This window comes from Leucoraja erinacea, chromosome 3 (assembly GCF_028641065.1).
Source record: "Leucoraja erinacea ecotype New England chromosome 3, Leri_hhj_1, whole genome shotgun sequence".
In the NCBI taxonomy this organism is placed as follows: Eukaryota; Metazoa; Chordata; class Chondrichthyes; order Rajiformes; family Rajidae; genus Leucoraja; species Leucoraja erinaceus.
The window spans coordinates 21,582,765-21,606,472 of NC_073379.1; the positions used below are offsets into that span (position 1 = coordinate 21,582,765).

The window sequence follows — 23,708 nt, forward strand, 5'->3', positions numbered from 1 at the left end:
TTGGGCGCTGGTTGCCGGCGGTTTTATGCAAAGTCGGACCCTTCTGAGTCCACTACCTTGTTTAATTTGTGTCTAGCCTACCGCTCGGTCACATGGATCTGGCCGGTGTGGGGCCGACATCGGGCACAGCTGATCCCACTACGGTTGATCCAAGTGCCGCTGGCTGCTGCTGGCTGCCCGCTGTTCCATGGTCCTCCTTCTCCAGTTTTGTCCTTCCTTCCGTGAAGTGGATATGGCCGGTGAGGGGGATAACTGGCACAGCTGCTTCCATCTATTCCTTTAACCTGACTTCAACGCTCTCAGCACTCCTGGCTGCTCCTTTATCTTAGACCCCTGGGACCGACCCCCGTACTGACGGTACTGGTCCCTAGTGGTCGTTGCAGCCGGCCAACCCCACTCTAATGCCCTCAATTCTGGGCACTCCTACTTATATGGTCCTTAGCTAAGGGACATATAAGACATTAAAACTGATGATAACAGCTACTATAGTTTTTATTTAATATATATGGTCCCTAGATAAGGGGTGTATCAGATATTAAATTGATAAGAACAGATACTACACTTGATCTTAGCCAAAAAGCCGAGAAGCAATTATTGTAACGAAAACCCCGCTGGGACCGACCCTGGAACTCACATACTGGTCCCTTGTAGTAGATTGCAGCCAGTCAACTGCAAAGTCCTTTGCTGTCGAGAAATGAACTTTCTCACCATGCTGGAGCGAAGTTGGGCACAGGTGTTTTTCCCTCTCCGGGAATCGATGTGCCCATGCTGCTCCTGCCGTTGCCAGCTCCTCACGAAGTGCCAGCTGCCACTGCTGCTGCCTGTGCTCCTGCCGCTGTCAGTACTCCTGCAGCTGCCGGCTGCCACTGTTGCTGCCGCTGCCGCTGCTGCTGCTGCTGCCGCTCCTCCGTGGTTCTCCCGCCGGCCTTCTGCACCTTACATGGACCTGGTCCATGTCTGCACCTAGAAGGTAAGTTGAAGGAAACGCAGGGTCTCTTACCTGCTGTTCCCGACTTTCCTTCTCCCGCCGGTGACCGTCGTTCCCTGTGTCGGGTTCGAGCCGCCTGGACCGACCCCGGTGTTCACGGGCCTGGTCCTTCGCGGCAGTTCCGCAGCCGGTAACCCCGGCTGTTCCTATGGATCCCCTGGACCCTGGGCCTTACCTTGTGAAGAAGGTTTTCAGCCCGAACGTCCCGTTCCGACTCCATAAGTGCCGCTGCACTCGCTGAGCGTTCCGAGCCCCTCGCTGGTCCGAGCTGTCTGTCCCGCAGCCTCTGCGCTGGCTGCTACCGACTGCTCCCAAGCCAGTCTCGTTTGAGACCGGCATAGGGACCTCTTTACTTTGCTTCCCGCCCGGCCGAGAAGTGAATTTTGCCGGTGCGGGAGCGAAGTCGGGCACAGGTTGTTCCCCTCCAGGGAAACTCGTGCCGTTGCTGCTGCTGGCTGCTCGCCCTCCACGGGTCTCCCCGCCGGCTTTCCGCAGCCACCTAAAAGTAAGTAGAAAAAAGGAACGCAGAGTCTCTTACTTGCTGTTCCCGACTTTCAAATCTCCCGCTTGGGGAACGCCGTTCCCCCCTGTGTGACTCGTTGCAATGCGTGTAGCGATATGACACGCATGCGTGGAAGCGGGGTTCTTCACGAAGTCACTCACGTGACTCCGAAGTAAAATTTAACATAAACATCCACCACAGTGGAATCAACATTCCTCACTGGCTATAAAGTTAAGTCATCTTTAGTCATCTTTCTCCTTTGTTCGCCCCTGGTCGGGGCATTTGAACCCTCTGCAGTTCGATGCTACAGTCGGTCTGATGTTCAGGCCCTCTTGTCGGGATGATCGAAACTCCGACATCAGGACGGATCGCAACACTCCGCGGCAAGGAGTTCCCGAGTCGGTCGCTTCTTACTGTAGACCGCGACTTCACGTTGTTAAAAGTCCACAGGCCTTGCGGTCGGAGCACTTCTTCTGGCAATCCTCGATAAAGATCGCAGCTCCGCGATGTTAATGTCCGCTCCGCGCGTGCGGCTTGAAGCTCCAGGCCGGTCTCCAGGAAAGGGAGCGCCAATCCTGTTGTTAACAACGCATCTCTGTCGAGGTTAGTGTCTGAAAAAAAGATTCCCCCTATCCCCCTCCTCATAAACTAACCTAGAAACATTTAAACACACATTTAAAACATACTTAAAATATTAAAAACGGAGAAGGGACGTGACAGACTGCTGGCAAGGCAGCCATTGTTCAAGTTCCCTCCGCAACTCCCAGGTCAACTCGTCCCTTCTCACCCAAACCACCCCCTCCCCAGGTCCTTTCCCCTGCAACTGCAGGAGATGCCACACCTGGCGCTATACCTCCCCCCTCGACTCCATCCAAGGACCCTGACAGTCTTTTCAGGTGTGGACACCTGTATATCGGTGAGACCAAGCGCAGGCTCGGTGATCGTTTCACTGAACACCTCGCTCAGTCCGCCTGAACCTACCTGATCTCCCGGTTACTGGACACTCCAACTCCCTCTCCCATTCCCACATTAACCTTTCTGGCCCTGGGCCTCCTCCATTGTCAGAGTGAGGCCCAGTGCAAATTGACAGAACAACACCTCATATTTCGTTGGGCAGCTTATACCCCAATGGTATGAACATTGACTTCTCTAACTTGAAGTAACCCTTGCTTTCACTCTCTCTCCATCCCCCCACCATCCCAGTTCTCTGACCAGTCTTACTGTCTATGATTACATTCTATCTCTGCGTTATCTTCTCCCAGCTAACAATGATCTATTCAATATTGTCCTTGATCTCCATTCCCTTTGCCCTTTTCACACCTTCACACACTTATTTATCTATGTCTCCCTCCCCTGACGTCAGTCCGAAGAAGGGTCTCGACCCGAAACATCACCCATTCCTTCTCTCCAGAGATGTTGCTTGTCCCACGGCGTTACTCCAGCATTTTGTGTCCATCTTCTGTTTCTGAGATGCTCATCCAAGATGGATCTAAGTGCTTATGTATAGTGATACTTGTACTGAACTGCATACAAAAATGAATTTCACTGTACCTTGGTACATGTGGCAATAAAGTACCATTGAAACACTGAACCAAATGCTTAATTTCCAAGGACAATATTTGCAGTTCTTTCTTTAGTTAAGTCTAACCTGTTTTCACGATTTTTATCTTCAGGAGATTGAGTGTGTGGACCGGACAGAGTGGTGGAGCAGTGTTGGAGGATGTCTACAGCTACGCCTCGCCAGGCCGACCCTCCCACCCTGCCTGGACCATGCGTCTTTAAGCCCAGCTGCATAAAGCAACTTGGACTTTGAAAATGGTGCCTCATGTATATGGTCTCAGTACACCATTTCGATACACTTTGTACTTGATCTGGGATTGTGTTTACGTATAGTGATAATTTACTGAAATGTATGCAAAAAAATCAATTTCATTGTACCTCTATACTCAATATTGAAGAAGCATTGAATCACTGATCTAAGAGCATGAGGTGGATGAACTGTTAACACTCATGCCATTGAATACCCCGAACGACCACAATAAGTTGTGTTGATCATGAATAATTAACTTGGAGGCAGCGTTGATCTTATACTGGAGGAGTAGGTGTCTGCCTAGCATGTATAAACTGGACCATTCTGTGCTCATTGCTCAGTTGATCAGGGCCCATATCTTCTCTTGACTCACATGTGAATTATGCAATGATGTGAAGACTCCAATTTCAAATTTATTATTCCTCTTAATTAGAATTTAATAGTAAATGTTATGGGCCTGTCACACTTGGGGGATTTTTCAGGTGACTGCTGGCAGGTGTCAGAGTGGAACACACACACACATAAACACACACACACACACACACTCACACAAACACACACACACACACACTCACACAAACACACACACACACTTTGCTTCCTTCACCAGCCCGTTATGCTTTTTTCACCAGCCCGTTATGCAGGCGGAGACAGGGCAAGCGGAGGGAGCGCTGTCTGAGTGAAATTCACACGGTGCAAAGCCAATGATACAGACACACACCGCGATGAACAGGAAGGTTGGCACTGTAATTAAGACGTTGAAAACACAGTGTACGGTAAGTCCTTTAAAAGAAGGGGGGAGATGGGGGAGAGAGGTAGGAGAGGGGGAGATAAGAAGGAAAAAGGAGTGGAGACAACTTTTAAGAAGCCAGAGACACACGGCTGTTCAGCTCGGCGGACATTAACATTACCGATTCTGAAAACTACTGCTTACGTTTTTTTTCCCAATGAGCCAATGAAATTCACCAGTCAGCACCAGCTACAACCTACAAGAACCTTCGAGAACCTTTGACCTCCTGGCGACCCACCAGGACCTCCTGGCAACCCATCTACGGCACTAGAATTCTCGCTACTCTCCATGACGGCTTAATTCTAGTCACCGCTAATTTTTAAACATGTTGAAAAATTCTCTGTGACCATAATGAGGCTGCTACTAGTTCCGAGAATGCAGGAACTCCTCACGACATGAAGGCGACTCCCCGACAACCACCCATAAACATGTGGCGACCATGTGGCAACTGCATAGTCTCCTGCAGTCGCCTAAAAAGTTGCCTAAGTGGGACAGGCCTATTAACATCAGTTTGGCATTTAGCTAGTTCACACTTAAGATTAATTTCCACCATTAGAGATGGAAATAAAGGCAGGAAATGTTCCCAGCACCTTTCAGCAGGTGTGCAAAGCATAAGGGAATTTATGGAGCGAGATGGAGTCACATAGAGTCATTGAACCATACAGCGTGGAAACAGGTTTCTTGGCCCCACTCATCCATTCTCACCAATCTCAGCATTTGGCCTATATCCCTCTAAACCTTGATGGTTCTTTCAATTAAAGAAGAAATATGAGTGCACCTTCGCATTGGTCTATTCAGTCACGGGAGCAGGAGTAGCAAGGTACAAATATATGCAAGAGGTAAGGCAAGGCATGGGCACAGTGGCACGGCGGTAGAGTTGCTGCCTTACAGCGCCAGAGACCCGGGTTCTATCCTGACTACGGGGGCTTGTCTGTATGAAGTTTGTATGTTCTCCCCATGACCTGCATGGGTTTTCTCCGAGATCTTCAGTTTCTGCCCACACACCAAAGACGTACAGGTTTGTAGGTTAATTGGCTTGATATAAATGTAAAAATTGTCCCTTGTATGTGTAGGATAGTGTTAATGTGCAGGGCTCGCTCGTCAGTGCAGACTGGATGGGCTGAAGGGCCTGTGTCACTAAACTAAACAAAAACTAAAAGGTAAAGCATTCAAACATTCCTTATTCAATAAACTATAACCCTGCATCTCATAATGACCACCCCAGAGGCCAGGGGTCGGGGGTCTTACCTTCCAAGACCTCAAGGTCGGCTGCGGGAGGTTCCCCCGGGGCACAAAAGGCTGAAGGTGGACGGGCAAGGAGAGGGTTAATGGTTTGCTGGTGATCCAGATGGAGGCATTGGCTGCAACGGGCATTTCTGTTCAGCAGCAGCTGGGATTTTGAAAAAGGCACCAAAACCTGGCCACTTGCATATGGACTCAATGAGCTGTTTCTATGCCATATATTTATCTAACTGATCTGAATGAATAAATAAGTTTATTGGCCAAGTATGTACACATACAAGGAATTTGCCTTTGTGCTGCGCTCGCAAGTAACAGCATGACCTACAGTAACAATTAAGAATGACACATAAAACATTAAATATTAATAATAAAACATTATAGTTTAAACATGTGAATGAAATAAAATACCAGAGCAAAATTAGGCTACAGATTTTTGGTTATTGAGTAGAGCTACTACTCGTGGAAAAAAAGCTGTTTTTTATGTCTGGCTGCGAAGGCTTTGGAGTCGCCTTCGAGAGGGAAATGCTTCAAAGAGTTTGTGGCCGGGATGATCTTATCCGCTCGCTTCCTGGCCCTTGCAGTGTACAGTTCGTCAATGGGGGGGAAGGTTGCAGCCAACAACCTTCAGAGCTGAATGGAAGATTCGCTGCAGCCTCTGGATGTCGTGCTTGGTGGCTGAGTCAAACCAGACCATGATGGAGAAGGTGAGGACAAAAAAAAGAATTTTACTGTGCCTTGGTACAAAAAATAATAAAAGGACCATTGAACCATTGAACAACAAGCTACTCTGATCCCATGTTGACTGCATTAGGGTTGTATCCCGCTGTACCTTGTTTATTCACTATGTCCATTAAACATAGTGATTGTATCATATTCCACCGCCCCCTCTTGCAGAATGGTACAGATATCAACCACTTTCTGTGTGAAAATCTTTCCCTTTAGATCTCCTTTATATCTTCTACCACTCACCTTAAAACTATACCCTATTTTTTTAATAACCTTTACCATGGAAGAATAATTCTATCTGCCCTATGTATGCCTGTTATAATATTGGATGCCTCTATTTCAGTCTCCGTTGCTCCAGGAAAAACAAATAAATCATAGAGCATGCTCTCAGAACCATAGTCCACCAATCAAGGCATCATCATGGTGCTTCTCTGCTGCATCTTCTCCAGTGCAATGACTGCCTTCCTATAGTGAGACGATGAGAAATGCACACTCCAAGTGTGGTCTAACCAGTGATTCATCGCCAACCAGGGTTTGCGCTGGATTGGCCCAACATGTACATTGTGCAAAGAGTGGGTGAGGATCCTCTAATATTCTCCTTTTCATCAATGACCTCGCAACGTCAGCATCACATTCCAGCAGAGGAGTGGTTGCCCAATCCAAAGTCATAGAGAGATGCAGTGTGGAAACGGGCACTTCGGCCCAACTTGCCCACACCGGCCAACATGTCCCAGCTTCACTAGCCCACCTGCCTGCATTTGGTCCATATCCCTCCAAACCTGTCCTATCCATGTGCCTATCTAACTGTTTCTTAAACTTTGGGACAGTCCCCGCCTCAACTACCTCCTCGAGCAGCTTGTTCCATACACCCACCATCTTTTGTATGAAAAAGTTACCCCTCAGATTCCCATTAAATCTTTTCCCCTTCACCTTAAACCTATGTCCTCTGGTCCTTGATTCACCTATATGAGTGTACCTATATGAGAGATTCTGTGCATCTACCTGATTTATTCCTCTGATGATTTTATACACCTCTATAAGATCACCGCTCATCCTCCCGTGCTCCAAGGAACTCAACCTCTCCCTTTGGGGAACTCAAAGGAACTCAACCTCTCCCATCTAGTCGTACATCCTCGTATAAAGTAAGGAAGCATCACCTGCAATATTCCTCAGATGATCCTAAGCAGCACAACCATGGATATGATTTTGTGAATCAATAATTTTTATGTTCAATGTTTTCATGTTTATGATAACAATATTTACATTGTTTTGAAATCAGGTCAACAAGGCCTCGTCTTAATTGAATTGTTATTCAGGCTATGATCTCGGGTAGTGTGACCTGAGGCACTGCCCCAGGTTATCCTGATGATATTTTGACATGTTGCTGCTGATAAGGTCCATTGAACTGCCTTTAAATAACTCAAGTAAAATAATAAATAATCCTAAGGAAGCTAAGGAAATAAATGTATTTATTAAATATAGATGGTGATCCAACGTGTATTGGCGTGGGATATTGGTATCTGTATTATTATTGGTATTATTATTATTATCATTATTATTATTATGTGCACAGAGATACAGTGAAAGACTTTCTTTGTATGCTATTGAAGCATATCACTCGGCCATGGGTACAATATAGTGCTACAGCTACAGATTTTAAATGTGCACAGGCCACAACAAGGTAGATTGAGAGTACATCCTTAGCAAATAAGATATTTATATTATTGGTGTGCTGCAATGGCAACTTAAATTTCACCACACCAATTGGTGTATTTGGCAATAAATGTCCTTTTTCCTTTGTTCTTTGTCCTTTCAAGAGTCTGATAGCAGTGGGAAAGCAGCCGTTCCTGATTCTGGTGGTACATACTTTCTTGCTTTTGTATCTTCGACCCAAAGGGTGATGGAGAAAGCAGGAATGACTGGGATGTAGGTGGTCCTTGATTATAATGGCAGGTGGGCTTTCCTGAGGCAGCGTGGTGTAGATGGAGTCGATGGGAGTCGATGATAAGCTCCATCATACAAACCAGTGGGGAGACTGGTTTGTATGATGGACTGGGCTAGTTAATGACTCTGCGATTTCTTGTGGTCTTGGGCAGAGCAGTGTTCAAGTGAGACATGTGATTTCCCAGATTATATTCCTACATTGTTATGCAGAGCTGATATCCGAAAAAATTCAAGGTGTGTTGCATCTTGATAGCATGCCTGCTACGGGGCACCTACAGATGTTGGTAAGAGACATTGGAGATATGCCAAATTTCCTTTGTCTTCTGAGGAAGTGGAGGCATGTGGAGTCAATCTACTTTAGCTGTGCATAGTGGAAAGCTGAGGACCTGGACACATGGTCCTCTGCCGAGACCAGTGCTGAAGCAGTAGGTTAAATACGAACTCATCTGATCTCCAGTTCATTCCTGACTTCTGCCTTGCAAAGTCTAGGGAAGTCTGGAATGTACTGATCCACAAAGAGCATCTCAACGGCAGCCCTCTACCAGCACAAGGTAAGTATGTTCCACCCGAGAAGCATTTCAACAGCCTGGTTCATAAGTTCTAGGAGCAGAATTAGGCCATTCAGCCCATCAGATCTATTCCCCCATTCAATCATAGCTGATCTATATAACCATATAACCATATCACAATTACAGCACGGAAACAGGCCATCTCGGCCCTTCTAGTCCGTGCCGAACACTTACTCTCACCTAGTCCCATCTACCTGCACTTAGACCATAACCCTCCATTCCTTTCCTGTCCATATACCTATCCAATTTATTTTTAAATGATAAAATCGAACCTGTCTCCACCACTTCCACTGGAAGCTCATTCCACACAGCTACCACTCTCAGAGTAAAGAAGTTCCCTCTCATGTTACCACTAAACCTCTGTCCCTTAATTTTCAAATCATGTCCTCTTGTTTGAATCTTCCGTACTCTCAATGGAAAAAGCTTATCCACATCAACTCTGTCTATCCCTCTCATCATTTTAAAGACCTCTATCAAGTCTTCTGCGCTCCAAAGAATGAAGAATAAAGATATTTCTCTCTCAACCCCATTCTTCTCCCCATGACTCCTGACACCCTCACTAAGCACAAATTTGTCAATCTATTCCTTAAAAATATCCATGACCTTGGCCTCCACAACCTTCTGTGGCAATGAACACAGATTGACCATACTCTTGACTGAAAGGAATTCCTCCTCGTCTCCTTTCTAAAAATACATAATTTAATTCTGAGTATGGCCTGTGGTCCTAGACTTTCCCACGAGTGGAAACATCCTCTCCACGTTCACACTATCCAGGCCTTTCTGGAAGTAGATAGGTTATTCAGTAGGTTTCTATGAGGTCATCCCTCTAAGCTCCAGCGAGTACCAGCCCAGTGCCTTCAAACACTCAATAAACATTAGCCCAAACATTCCTGGGACCATTCTTATAAACCTGCACTGGACCCTCTCCCACACCAGCGCATCCTTCCTCATATATGGGGCCCAAAACTGCTCACAATACTCCAAATGCGGTCTGACCAGTGCCTTATAAAGCCTCAGCATAACATCCCTATTTTTGTACACTAGTAAATAACTCAGCACAATATAACGTGGGTGTTGTATTCCGAACGTGTGAGACTGCTCTGAAGAAAAGGACATTGCGATCTCTGCACGCTACATGATGTACTGGCGTGAAAGAGTTCTCCTGGATCTTTCAGTTAATTGCCCACGAAAGCCAAGTATTTTTGCTTTATTACTCATGCTTCAATTGATTCTGACCAGCCCGATACAAACAGAGGGTGATGTGGTTACACTGCCACCTGGGGAACAGAATGTTAATAAGCCGATTGACTATGAAATCAAAGGATCTTTAGTGGCTGTTGCTTTCCCACTGCAGGTGCTCTGTTGGCTGTGTTGCAATGTGTACCAACACCTTCTTGCCAAGCCTCAGTCCAAATCTTCCAGACTGGCTTGTGACAGAGAAGCCAACACCATATGCTTAGCACACACAGAGCGTATGCAGGGCTTGCAACTCTCAATCTCCCAAACCTTTCCAATGTTGTGTTGTTTAACGGATCATCGACCACTTGACACAAGAGAGGAATAGATTGGTTAAATGCACAGAGTCTCTTGCCCAAAGTATGAGAATCGAGAACCAGAGGACATAGGTTGAAGGTGAGAGGAGAAAGATTTAATAGGTACCTGAGGGGTAACTCTTTTACACAAAGGGTGGTTAGTGCATACAACTAAGAGGTATATGAGCCAAATGCAGGGAGGTCGGACTAGTGTAGCTGGGATGATGTTGCCCGGTGTGGGGAAGTTGGGCAGAAGGGCCTGCTTCCATGCAGTTTGACTCTATGACTCTCTGACACTTCCAGTTTTGTTGGTGATTAATTGGAAAACAAGCTAGTGTACAGAATTAATTAGTATGTGTAGGAACTGGAGTTAAGACATCTTGAGAGAGCTTTGAGGCTGATGTTAGACCTACATCTTAGCTTAGACCTGTTTCTGCCAGACACCAGTGTGCGTGGGATTTTAAGATACATCTTCAGAAAGGAGATGAGGAATTTCTTTAGCCAGTGGCGGATGAATCTGTGGAATTTATCGCCACAGATGGCTGTGGAGGCTAAGTCATTGTGCATTTTTAAAGTGGTTAGACAGGATCTCGATCTATAAGCGTCAAAGTTAACAGGGAGAAGGCAACAGAATGGGGTTGAGACATAAAGATAGATCAGCAATGATTGAATAGTTGAGTAGACTTGATGGGTTCTTGATGAGTAAGGCCGTCAAAGGTCACAAAAGAAGACTGGAAAATGGGGTTGAGAAGGAAAAATAGATCATCCAGGATTGCATGCAAGACATGATGGGCTGAATGGTCAAATTCTACTACTGTCTTAGTTGGTCATATGTGGTGGGGGGGAGGTGGGGGGGGGGGGGGGGGGGGGTGGCGGGTGTGGTGCTTTTTGCAGCTATTCCTGTGGTATCTACAACATGACTTGGGGTTGGGGTGGGGGGGGGGGTAAGTAGACAGCCAGCAGACCTAGGCTACTGGTGGAAGAACAAGAGGAAAAGGAGGATACTCCTTGATGGAGGCACTCTTGAAGACCCTTGAGGATCAGTTCTCCTGCATCCACCTGAATAGTGCTTAGTGTGCAAAGAGATTGCACCCTTCAAAGATGTGCCTGTGGTGATCTGCAATGAGATGCATTTTAACCATGGTCAAGTCAATTGATGTTTTAAAGCAGAGATTGAGGCCAAGTCAATGTTAGTTTTAAGGCAGTGATAGATAGATTCTTTATTAGTGCAGGTGTCTGGGGTTATGGGGAGAAGGCAGGAGAATGGGGTTAGGAGGGAGAGATATATCTGCCATGATTGAATGGTGGAGTAAACTTGATGGGCCAAATGGCCTAATTCTGCTCACATCACTTATGAACGTGAACTTTTGAATTTTAGCCACAGCATCCTAAAGAGAAGGCAGGTCACGATGGCAGTCAGTATCCAATGAAAAAATGTAACCAGATGCTCAGCTGCGTACAGACTGGCCTCCGTTGTGAGGCATGCATTCTGCACCAGTCGTCTCTGAAATCCGTCCTACAGACAGGGCTTTGCACTAAATGCAGCTTGTCCATGGCACTATAAACTATAACAGCGAATGGTGCACCTCAGGACTCTGTGCATATTAAGCGTACAGCATGAGCCACATTTCCATGACAACTCTTATGGTGCAGACTAACTGCTGAAGTAACGGTTTGCTTTGTGGAGAAGAGCTGGGAGTAGTGGGGTAGAGCTGTGGGGCACACCCGTAACACTGTAAACAATGGTCCCTCTTGGCTCTCGGCTGCTCCCCTCACACCACCACCACGGGTCCCTCTTTGTACTTGGTGCCACGTCCTTGACCAACCCCTGGGATTCCCGCGGGCCCATCCTTGGCCGCCTGCCATCGGAACTCCCAGCAGGAGGGCAGAGGTTTAAGTTGAGCGGAATGAGATTTACGGGAGTTGGTATTTGGAAATCTCTGCCAGAAGGGAGTGGTGGAATCAGATGCAATCATCACATTGAAAAGGTATGTGGCCAAGCATTAAATGGGCAAGGTATCAAAGGATACGGCTGTAATGCAGGCAAATGGGATCAGTGTAAATGGGTACATTGGACAGCAAGGATGTAGTGAGATGGAGGGTCTGTTCTGTGTACTACAACCCTGTAAATCTAACTAAGCTCTGTGAATCTAACTCTAAGGAACAGCACTTTATATTTCGCTTGACAGCTTACACCCCAGCAGTATAAACATTAACTTCTCAAACTTCAAGTAACCCTTGCTATCCCTCTCTCTCCATCCCTCCCAGGCCTGTTTGTGCCGTGTATTGCCAAACTAAACTAAACACGAGTTCCCTCATGGGTGGCAGCTCCTGTCTCCAGTTATGCAGCGCACCTTCCAACAGGAGAGAGGAAATGTGTCTGTGAGTGTCACCTACACTGCTTGAATGATGCCGCTATCACAATCAGATAACTGGTGGCCTGTGCAAAATGTGAGATGGCAATACGAGGCATCTTGTTTGGAGATGTATTCACTTCCTTTGAATACCCCCTGTGAGATCTTTATAATTTCATGATCGATACAGTCGGGGTCTGTTGTCCACAATTCAAGCTTTAACTTCCAAGGATTTCTGTCCCCACAATGTTATATTTGTTTCACAGGTGGACTGCTCTCATTTCTACGAGGTCTACTGTGGCAAGATGGCAATGTCAACAGATAGCAAATGTTTGGAATTCTCAGCTGAAGGTCCATGGATGATAAATTGTTGAATATATTCAAAGCAAAGATGAATAGATTTTTTGGGATCAAGAGAAGCAAGAGATAGTATAAAAGCTGTGCACAAAAGTCATGGGCTCGTAAAGAGTTACACTATGGAAACAGGCCCTTTGGCCCATTGAATCTGTACTGACCACCAACCCACCTCTCGCAGTAGTCCTACACTAGTCCCGTATTTATTCTCCCCACAATCCAATCAACACCTAACAAAACACAAGAGATTTGCAGTGGCCAATTAACCAACCAATCCATTTATCTTTGAGATGTTGGAGAAAACCCACGCATTCACAGGAAAAAATGTGCAAATTCCATGCAGGCGGCACCCAAAGTCCAGATTGAATGCGGATCTGAGGAATTGTGAGAGAGTCGTGGGCCTGTCCCACTTAGGCTACTTTTTCGGTGACTGCCGGCACCCGTCATAGGTTGTTGCAGGTCGGAGAAAATTTTCAACATGTTGAAAATTCAGCGGTGACCAGAAGGACGCTACGACTCTTTGGGTGACTGAGGAGACTACTCACGACCATACAGGCGACACCCTGGAGGCATATCGCGGGGTGAAGCCTGTATGGTCGTGAGTAGTCGTACAAAGAGTCGTACCTTGTTCTGGTCGCTGTTGGATTTTCAACATGTTGAAAATTTCCGGCGACCTGTAACGACCTATGACGGATGCTGGCAGTCGCCGATAAAGTCCCAAAGTGCAGCTAAAGTTAACAATCATCCAGGATCTTACTGAGTAACAAAGCAGGCTGGTTGACTGCTGCTATCTTTTTTTTACATGATCTCATGATAATTGGTTAAAGTAAATATTAATCAATTAAAAAGTTGTTGTTACATTTGGTTGGGACATTATGGTTAGAAGATGTCGGAGAAATTTCCAAAGCACACGGCAAAGGCACAAAAGTTAATAGAAAACAGTGAAGAAGCAAAAACAGAACAACGTTACAACAAAGGGGAATAAAGGGGCAGCACGGTGGTGCAGCGGTAGAGTTGCTGCTTACAGCACCAGAGACCCGGTTCAATCCTGACTACGGTTGCTGTCTGTATGGAGTTTGTATGCTTTTCCAGTGACCTGCCTGGGTTTTCTCCTGGATCTCCGGTTTCATCCCACACTCCAAAGATGTACAGGTTTGTATGTTAATTGGCTTGGTACAACTGTAAATTGTCCCTGGTGTGCGTGGGATATTGTAGGTGTGCGGGGATAACTGGCCGGCGCTGATTCTGTGGACCAAAGGTCCTGTTTCTGCACTGTATCTCTAAACTAAACTAAATGTGAAAGTCAGGGAGAGAAAGAAAGCTATTCAGAAGAAATCAATAAATCTTGTCAAATATGTGTTTACGAGAGGAAAATAAATTTCAACCAACTGGTCAAGTCAGCTACATTTTGTAATGAGACACAAGCAAACCACAGAAACTTGAAACCTACTCCCTTCCGTGGCCAACCAATCCTTCTTAATTTCCCATTGCACACTTCAAACAAATGGAAATTATCTCTCAAAGGCATAAGCTGATGCTAATGTGGCTTGGGTAGCGTAGAGATGTGCAAGTAGTTTTATATAGCGTGGCCTAGTCCGAAAGAGTGAGGGGAAATTGGAGATGGACACAAAAAGATGGAGTAACTCAGAGGGTCAGACAGCATCTCTGAAGAATAGGAATAGGTGACGTTTCGGATGGCGACCCTTCTTCAGACTTTGGCCTTTGAAAATTGGCCTTTACTTGGGAACTCCAACCAATTAACAGAACAATGGAGACATTGCGGCAAGACAGTGACTGTGACCCCAATCACCACAAATCTGCTCCTCTCCGCATTTTCCAACAACGTGTGTGCATGCACTCTGCCGTGCCAGTCGCCTGTTAGCCAGCCAGTTCTGATTGTTTTTAAAAGGCAGAAATCACATGGTCTGAAGGTGCGTCTTGTGGTCCCAGTAGCCACCTTCACTCGAATGAAAGAGGATTCCCCACCAGGAGAGTAATTGGAACAAACATTGGCCAGCACATTGGAAAGTAAGTGAAGATAGTGGGTGTTTGCTGATGCATTCAAAGAGGAAGCACCATTGGGAGTACTGTGTGCACACATGCACGATTCAACAGAGTAGGCAACATGGTGGCATTCTGACTGAATTCCAATGAGAGGCAAATATTAAACACACCTTAATCACAGGAGCCAAAATAGCAGATCTAGCCCCAGGGGGTCTGCAGCAATACCAGACACCTCAGCCACAGTGGTTTACAGTGACCCCGCTGAGTTACTCCAGCATGTTGCATCCATCTTTGGTATAGAATAGAATAGAATGCCTTTTATTTTCATTCAAACAGACAAGGTTTGAACAAAATTCCATTCCTACAGTCATGACATTACCACAAAAAAAAACAAGACACACACTTAACACAATTTACACAAACATCCATCACAGTGAATCTCCAACACCTCCTCACTGTGATGGAAGGCATAAGACTTATCTCTTCCCATTGTTCTTCTCCAGTGGTCCAGCAGTCCAACTACAGCATCGAGGCAACTGGGGCTCACGATGTTAAAGCCCCCGGCGGGCGATGGTAAGTCCCACGACGGTTTAAGCCGCGCCGGGAGATGTTAGGCCCCACTCCAAGTCATTTAAACCCCATGATTCTGGAGGGAGAAGTTGCCGTTGCGGGAGCTCCTAAAAGTGGTCTCCCACCAGGGACCTGCGAGCTCCAGATGTTACCGCCCAAAGGGCCCGGAGGCCAGAGCCTCCGAAGCTCCGAAGTCGGGTTGCAGTCGCGCGCCACCACAGCTCTCCCCATTCCGAAGTCGGCCGGCCCCGTGATGGCGAGTCCGCAGGCTCCACGACTGGAGCCTTCAGGTTGGATCCGGTTGGATGCCGCCACCGGCTCCATGGTGTTAGGCCCAATGATACCGGAGACCCGACAGGGAAAACGTCGGGTCCCATACAGGGAAGAGATTAAATGGATTCCACCCCCACTCCCCCTTCCCCACATATACACAGCTAAAAAATAATAACAATTAGAACCAAAAACATACAAATATTTTTTTTAATACAGACGGACTGCAGTTGAGCCCCTCGCGTTAGGCGCCATCATAAACCAGCATCTGCAGTTCCTATTTATTTCTGGCTGACTATAAGGTGGTTTGGACATCTTAAACCAAATCTTAAACCCTCTGCTTGAGTTCTCCAAGCAATTAACAATGGAAACAAGATGGTGACGATAGCTTAATTGAATACAAACCTGCTCCTCTTCTATTCTTTCTTCTCCCACATTCCACTAACTCCGCCCCACATTCTACCGCTCACATTAAGAATAGGAAAAATGATTAATCTTTATTCTTTTGGGGACATTTTTCAGCAGACAATTAACATAATTCTGCACATCTGCACATCTATGAAAACCAGAGCAAGCAGAGGAAGTATTCACCGTAAAGAAAACGTGCAGATTCAACACAGACAGTGCCTGAAGTCAGGATTGAAGTTTGGTGGCAGAAACTGTGAGACGGTCGTTATCTCAGGTGTGCTGCAGTGCTACCCAAAGTCGAGCTAAAGCTGCAGATCACCCATGATCTTACTGGGTAACAAAGCAGGATGGTTGGCTCCTGCTGTCTGGTTAAAGTACAGATTAATCAAAGAAAGAGTTGTTACATTTGGTTGGGACATTATGGCTTTCAGATGTTGGAGAAATGTCCAAAGCACACTGCAAATGCACAAAAGTTAATGGAAAACAGTGATGAGACACAAGCAAGGAGCAAGATCACTATAAAGGGAGATGAATGCTAAACAGGGAGAGAAAGATATTTGTTCAGAACTAATCAAAAAAGTCGATCAAGTAAGAGTTAGAGAGAGGAATAGAAATTTAGTTCTATGTTCTGGCAGTTGGTGAAGGCAGCTTCATTTTGTATTGAGGAAGCATCAGAGGGAGATTAAGGCAAGTTGCTCCTGGTTCCTGTACAAATCTAAACATGCGGCATTTGGTGCCCATACTGACAATTGGGCTGCTATTGCCCTCCTTTGCTTCTGGAAAATTTGATGCTGAATTTGGAAAGAAATGCCTTCAGAAGATGGGAAATACATTTGACACCATGTGTGCCCGTTTCTCTACAAACTGGTTTGTTGTCGATCACCGCACACCTCGTGAGTATTGCAATCTTTACTCGAGTGATCAGAGAAAATGCCACTCATCGCTAATAAGGCGAGTGTTTAGTTTTGCTACTTGTGACCATGAATACAGCTCACATATTATCATTATTATAGGACAATAGAACATAGAACAGTACAGCACAGAAACAGGGCCTTTGGCTCACAATGTTTGTGCCAAACATGATGCTAAATTAAACTAATTTCTTCATCTGCATTAATCCATATCTCTCTTTTCCCTGCATATCTGTAAGCCTATCTATATACTTCTTAAATGTCAATCTTGTACCTGCTTCCACCACCACCACTGAGAGTGTATTTAGGCAACCACTACTCTGTGTTAAAGTCATGCCCCACACATCTCCTTTAAACTTTCCCCCTCTGACCGTAAAGGTTTGGCCTCTAGTCATTGAAAATGTCACCTTGGGAAAAAGGTTCTGACTGTCAACCCTATCTCTGCCTCTCCGAGTTTTGTGTATCTGTATCAGGTCTCTCCTCAGCCTCCGACTTCCCAGAGAAAACCATCCAAGTTAATCCAAAACTCCACATTGCTAATATCCTCTAATCCAGGAAGCTTTCTGGTAAACCTCTTCTGCACCCACTCCAAAGCCTTCACATCCTTTCTGTAATGGGAGACCAGAACTGCACACGGTGCTCCTAATATCATCTGATGAGTGTACTTTTGCTGAGGTATAAATGATGACTAGCCCAATAAAAGGCACTTGATCTAAATTAACATGGGGTGTTTAATAGTGGCTGAGGTTCATTGAACAGAGCAAAATCAAGATGTTTGGACCTTTGCTCCAGTGACATGAGACCTAACCTTAATATGTCAATTGAGCAACTTACAATCAAGTTATACAGTAAATGTGGTCACAGTAATAGCATGCCTGAGGCTATAGGATTCAACAATTCTGCCATCCTTACGCATGTGACTCCAGACCTGTCTCTGCGTTCAATTCTTAACTAACTCCAATACTGAAGTTAGGGATGGTCAATATGGCTGGTTTTGACGGTGATATATGTTTCCCATGAATAAAACAAGTGAAATAATTAATCAATACTGAGATAGTGATATTGATAGACAGGGGTTGATTAGGGATAGTCAGCATGGTTTTGTATGTGGGAGATTGTCTGTTACGAATCTGATTGAATTTTTTGAAGAAGCAACCAAAAAGATTGATGAGGGCAAATACAGTGACGTTGCCTTTATGGCCTTTGGCAAGGCATTTAATAAAGTTCTGCAAGATAAGCTGTTCTCTAAGAGATGAGATCCATGGGGAAGCTAGCTGACTGGATAGAGATTTGGCTTCATGTAAGGAAGCAGTGGTGGGTTGTTTGTCGTACTGGAAACCTGTAACTAAGGGTAAGCCTCAGGGAACTATCACAATGTTTAAATAAACATTTGGACAGGTACATGGACAGGATAGGGATATAGGACAAACACAGGAAGGTGGGACTAGTGTAGATGGGGCTGGTTAGTCGTCATGGACAAGTTGGGTTGGTGGGCCTGTTTCCGTGCTGTATGACTCCAGAAGGCATGATTAGAAAGTTTGCAGATGACACTAAAGTGGATAATATCATAGATAGCGTAGATGGTTTCCAAGCATTACAGTAGTCTTCAAGAAGGATCTGCTGGAAAATCGAAGGTACACAAAAATGCTGGAGAAACTCAGCGGGTGCAGCAGCATCTATGGAGCGAAGGAGATAGGCAACATTTCAGGCCAAAACCATTCTACAATCATCGGTTGGGTAATTGAACTGAGGAATGGTTGATGGGGTTTAATGGAGACAAGTTAGACGTGTTGCATTTTGTGAAGTCAAACTACCCAGGATCTTCACAGTGAATATCAGGGTTCTGGATAGTGTTGTAGAACAAAGGGATCTGGGAGTACAGATACATAGTTCAGTGAAAGTGGCATCACAGGTAGATAGCATGGTAAAGAAGGCTTTTGATACAATGGCCTTCATCAGCCAATGTATTGAGAACAGAAGTTTGGAGGTTTTGTTACAGTTGTACAAGACATTGATGAGGTCATATTTGGAATAGTGTGTTCAGTTTTGGTCACCCTGCTCTAAGGAAGGACTTTAATCCTTGGAGCGTAGGAGGCTGATGGTGATCTTATCAAAGTATATAAAATTATAATGATAAAAGATATGTTAAATGCAGGAGGGTGAGGGGTGAACATGAGATCAAGAGTTGAATATATAGGCTAAATGCACAGTCTTTTTCCCAGAGTAGGGGAATCAAGAGCCAGGGATCATAGATTTAAGGTGAGAGGGGAAAGATTTTAGAGAAACCTGAGGGGTATTTTTTTCATATCGAGGGTGGTGGGTATATGGAATGAGCTTCCAGAAGAGGTAGTTAAGTACTATAAAAGCAATAAAACAAATATTTGGACAGGTACATGGACAGGACATGGGCCAAACGCAGGCTGGTGGGGCTAGTGTGGATGGGACATGTTGGAGGGCATGGGCAAGTTGGGCTGAAGGGCCTGTTTCCCTGCTATATGACTATGTCTCTTTCATTCTCTATGGAATTAATAATTGATGATGTGGGCAGATCTTGCTCGAAAGACATTGCCATGATCGCCCCTAGAACAGATACATGAAGCCCTATTAACAAAATAGGCACTTCAAGTGAAAGGGAAGGCTCTCATAGCAAGCAAGCATTAGTGAAACGTGTCTGAGAAGGTTAGTGGAAAATATGCTGGACCATCTATGAGATGCTTCCCTTGGACGTCTCGTGTGTGTTCGCAGGAACTGCTCCAGTACATCGAGCGTGCGGGCCGACCAGACTTTGGACTTTGAATAATGACCCCAATCATAGCTCGACCTTTATGATTTTTTTGTTTCAGTTGCCAAGGAATTCCCGCCCATCCAGCTGAAACTATCTTCACAAATAAAAGGCATAGATACGGTCCCATGGGATGATATGGATATGACAGCCACCAGGTTTGGTGCAATGGTTCGCAGAGCCAGAACAGACAGCTCCGAGGAGGCACCTGCCTACGGTGAGTGAGTTGTGTGCAGTCAGGGAAAGGGTAGGCCATCATCCATTCACTGAGGGGAAAAGCACGTATGTTGTGCTGCGGATGATGAGTGCATTAGGACAGCCTGATGGACAAATGCAGCAAAATGCTGAGTGCCTTGGTCAGGTCTCCTCAAGCGCATCAGCCCACAGCCCACAGCCCACCTGAGCTCCTCAGGAGGCCCGTCATTTGAATTCACCATCCCACCCCCACTCTGACCTCGCTCTCTGTCGCCCCCAACACTGCGACAGTGAGCCCCAAGGAACAACACCTCAGCCTGCAGGGCCCAATATTGGATTTGCCACCTTCAGATAACTTGTTCTTTCTTTCTGTTTGTATCAGGACTACTCATTTGTGCTTGAAATTCCTCTCTTTCTGTTTTCTTTTGTTTGTATGTCATAGCCTGCTCAGTCCATTCCAGACTATACGGCATCAGTCAGTCTTCACCTTGATGGCAACACATTGTACAGACAGACGAACTCAGCCTTCAATTCAATGACTGTCTATCCTTTCACCCTACTACAGGCATTCCCTTTGTTCCAGCCATTACCCACTCCCCAACTTCTCTGATACCTGGACCACTCGGTAGCACAGCGGTAGAGTTGCTGCCTTACAGCGTCAGAGACCCGGGTTCTGATTACAGGATCTGTGTGTATGGAGTTTGTATGTAACCACATGAATTTTTTCCAGGCACTCAAGTTTCCTTCCACACTCCAAACATGTACCGGTTTGTAGGTTAATTGGCTTTGGTAAACATTGTAAATTGTCCCTAGTGTGCAGGATAGTGCTAGTGTATGGGGATCGCTGGTTGACCTAATGACCCAAAGGGCCTGTTTCTACACCGTACCTCCAAACTAAACTTGCTTTCCCTCTTTCTCAGTTCTGATGAAGCGTTTCCCTTTCCTCAAATGATGCTTGATCTGCTAAGTAGTTCAAGCAATTTTGTTTGTTTGATTTAGATTCCAACATTGTTTGGTTTCCTGCTCGATATTGAACAAAGCATTCATTTTTCACGAAGGAAGGAAGTCAACCCTTCAAAGGCAGTGGGTGGTGACACCGATGGACAGTGTGGTAAAGAAGGCATTTGGCACATCAGTCAGTATATTAACTGAAGGAGTTGGGGAACCATGTACAAGACAGCCTTTGAAGGATCGTACACAACTCAGGTTGACCTGCTGCAGGAAGGATGACACTATACTGGAAACGGTGCAAGATAATTTTTCAAGAACATTGCAAGACTGGAGGGATTGAATTGTAATGAGAGACTAGATAGCCTGGGGCTTTTTTCTGCGAGTGGGGAAGCTGAGGCGTGATCTTATCGAGGTTTATAACATCATGAGGGACATAGATAAGATGAATCGCCATGTTCTTCTCCCCAGAGTCTAAAACTAGAGGGCACAGATTTAAGGTGAGATTGGAAAGATTTTAAAGGAAAACCGAGAGGCAACTTTTTCACACAGAGGGAGGATCATATGGGGAACGAGCCCCCAGAGGAATTGGTAGAAGTGGGTGCAATTAGGGCAGTTCAAAAACATTAGGGCAGCTATGTGGATAGGACATTTTTGGAGGGATTTGAGCCAGGAGAGTGGAACTAGCTTGGTTAGGCAACTTGGTAGGCATGAACATTGGGCCAAAGAGCATGTTTCTGTGCTGCATAGCTCTGTGATTCTATGACTACCTTATGGCAGTAGGCATAAAGGTGAACAACTCTGTAATGTTATATCTCTCAACCAATTGGCTGATCAATGAAATCTCTCAGCTGAATCAGTTTTGCCAATTATGCAAAAATGACTACTGTACTGGTTTCTGTTTTTGTTTTTGTACTTATCAATGCTTGATCAGATATGTCTGGTGAGGATTCAGACATGATTAGTAAGGATGTCAGGAGTAGTGGGGAGAAGGCAAGAAAATGGGGTTGAGAGGGAAAGAAAGATCAGCCATGATTGAATGGTGGAGTAGACTCGATGGGCCGAATAGCCTCATTCTGCTCCTATAACCTATGAACTTATGAACTTACAAATGCTTAAACAGACCTGTCAACTGAATGGAACAGTTGTTCACCACAAGTGTCTCTTTCTCTGTGCAGTAAAGCAGCTTCTGAAGTAACTAAGCAGATAGCAGTGAAAAGATTAGAACTCTTCACACCCTGAAGCAGAGGTGATGTGATGAAACCGAGAGCCGGATCGACCGACCGCACACGCACACACACACACACACACAAACACATCGCAAAGGTTGGGGCCAGGGAAAGCGAGGGAGCGCTGTCTGAAAGTCACTCCCGCGATGAACAGAAAGGTAAAAGACAGCTGCACAGTGTACGGTAAGTCCTTTAGAGAGCGCGGAGAGGGTGGAGGGAGAGAAGGGGAAAGAAGGGGAGAGAAAGGGAGAGAAGGGGAGAGAAGGGGGGGGAGAAGGAGTGGAAAATTTTTCAACATGCTGAAACATTTTCCTCGACCAAAATTTGAATTGAGGGCAAACTCTTCTAAACTTGCAGATTAGGTCACCACACAGTGGGACAGCCCCTTTACAGTGCTCATAGCTGAAATTCTATTTCTCTTGCAGATGACTCTCAGGAATTACCTGCGGATGATGATTACAATGAGCGAGATGTGAGGGAGATTCCTGATGCGAATGCATTTGATAGTCAACCGCCATTTTATGATGACAAAGTTGAGAGTGACGAGGCGACAAATTTAGTTAATAAATATGTTTTTGAGGTTATATATAACGCCATAATGCAAGATCAACCTCCAAAAAAAAATCTAAGAAATCGGACTGGAAAACAAATTTCAATTTTACATAGATGTTGCTCTGAAAAGTGTAGCAAACAGGATATGATTAATTTCTGCAGATAATAATAAATAGAAATGACTGCAAATCTGCATTTAAGAAATATTGTTAATATTGAAAAGCCAGAGGTTAAAGCAAAGTAGTACATTTTCTTTAGAATTAAGCTCAGTTGATTAGCCCTCTTAATCTTCCAGTAGCCTTTTTTGAAAGTTGGATACAGAAGTCTGCAAACTTTCCAAGAATTTCTTTCACATATTTTGGAAATCTGGTACCATTTGACAAATGAAATTCTCTCACAAAGTACTGACAGGGATGGTTATATTTTGGGAGTGCAGTGCAGGTTAATCAAATGTAGTCTGTAGTCTGCTTTGAAAAGTGTTAGTGTGTGATCTCTTTGAACCACTTGTAATGTCTATGTTATTCTGAATTTCTCAAACAATCAATTAAAATACGAATTGAAGTAGCTGCCGTTCTTTTCGCATTTCTTCAGTAAAGCCAATTAGTTTAATGGCCCAGCACATTGTTGAATGAAGTTTGTGCCCTGAAAAGTTTTCCTGAAAACCTCCTGAAGATCTCCCTGAAAGATTTTGTATGCCACCATTGCTAGCATCATCCAAAGCTTGCTCATCCATCATTTATGTAAAAAAAATTGCAACATCCCATGATACTTTACAAAGGCATAATCGAAAAAGAAAAATGCTACAGAGGCAGTCAAATGTTCTGCAAAAAGAAATAATGCAGAGAGAATATGTTTCAGATCACGAGATTAAACAACAGTTCTAGAGAGATTAAAAGGAATTACAACCATGGTCAATACTGGAGGAGGAAAAGTCTTAAAAAGAGGATTGCCTTTTGAAATAAAAATTATCTGTATGGTTGAAAGTGGAGAAGAAAGTTATAGATAAGATTTCAGATGGGCAGAAAATT

General features: G+C 45.1%; 1 protein-coding gene and 1 pseudogene across 3 annotated transcripts; one reads left to right on the plus strand and one right to left on the minus strand.

The window, feature by feature from the left end:
• Window positions 1–484: 484 nt before the first annotated feature.
• LOC129695951 (U2 spliceosomal RNA) lies at window positions 485–592 on the minus strand (annotated as a pseudogene).
• Window positions 593–3,924: 3,332 nt separating this feature from the next.
• LOC129695360 (uncharacterized) lies at window positions 3,925–23,244 on the plus strand. 3 transcript variants are annotated; one of them, XR_008723147.1, is made up of 4 exons: window positions 3,925–4,076; window positions 5,914–6,036; window positions 19,818–19,973; window positions 22,554–23,244. XR_008723147.1 is itself a non-coding variant. In XM_055632244.1 (3 exons), exons 1-3 carry the CDS (start codon window positions 15,364–15,366, stop codon window positions 22,844–22,846), a joined length of 474 nt encoding a protein of 157 aa, XP_055488219.1. In that variant the 5' UTR covers window positions 15,300–15,363; the 3' UTR covers window positions 22,847–23,244. The 3 variants fall into 3 exon arrangements, 2 of the variants coding, with proteins under 2 accessions (XP_055488219.1, XP_055488218.1); XM_055632244.1 differs by lacking the exons at window positions 3,925–4,076; window positions 5,914–6,036 and adding an exon at window positions 15,300–15,388; XM_055632243.1 differs by lacking the exons at window positions 3,925–4,076; window positions 5,914–6,036 and adding an exon at window positions 16,604–16,956.
• Window positions 23,245–23,708: the final 464 nt, after the last annotated feature.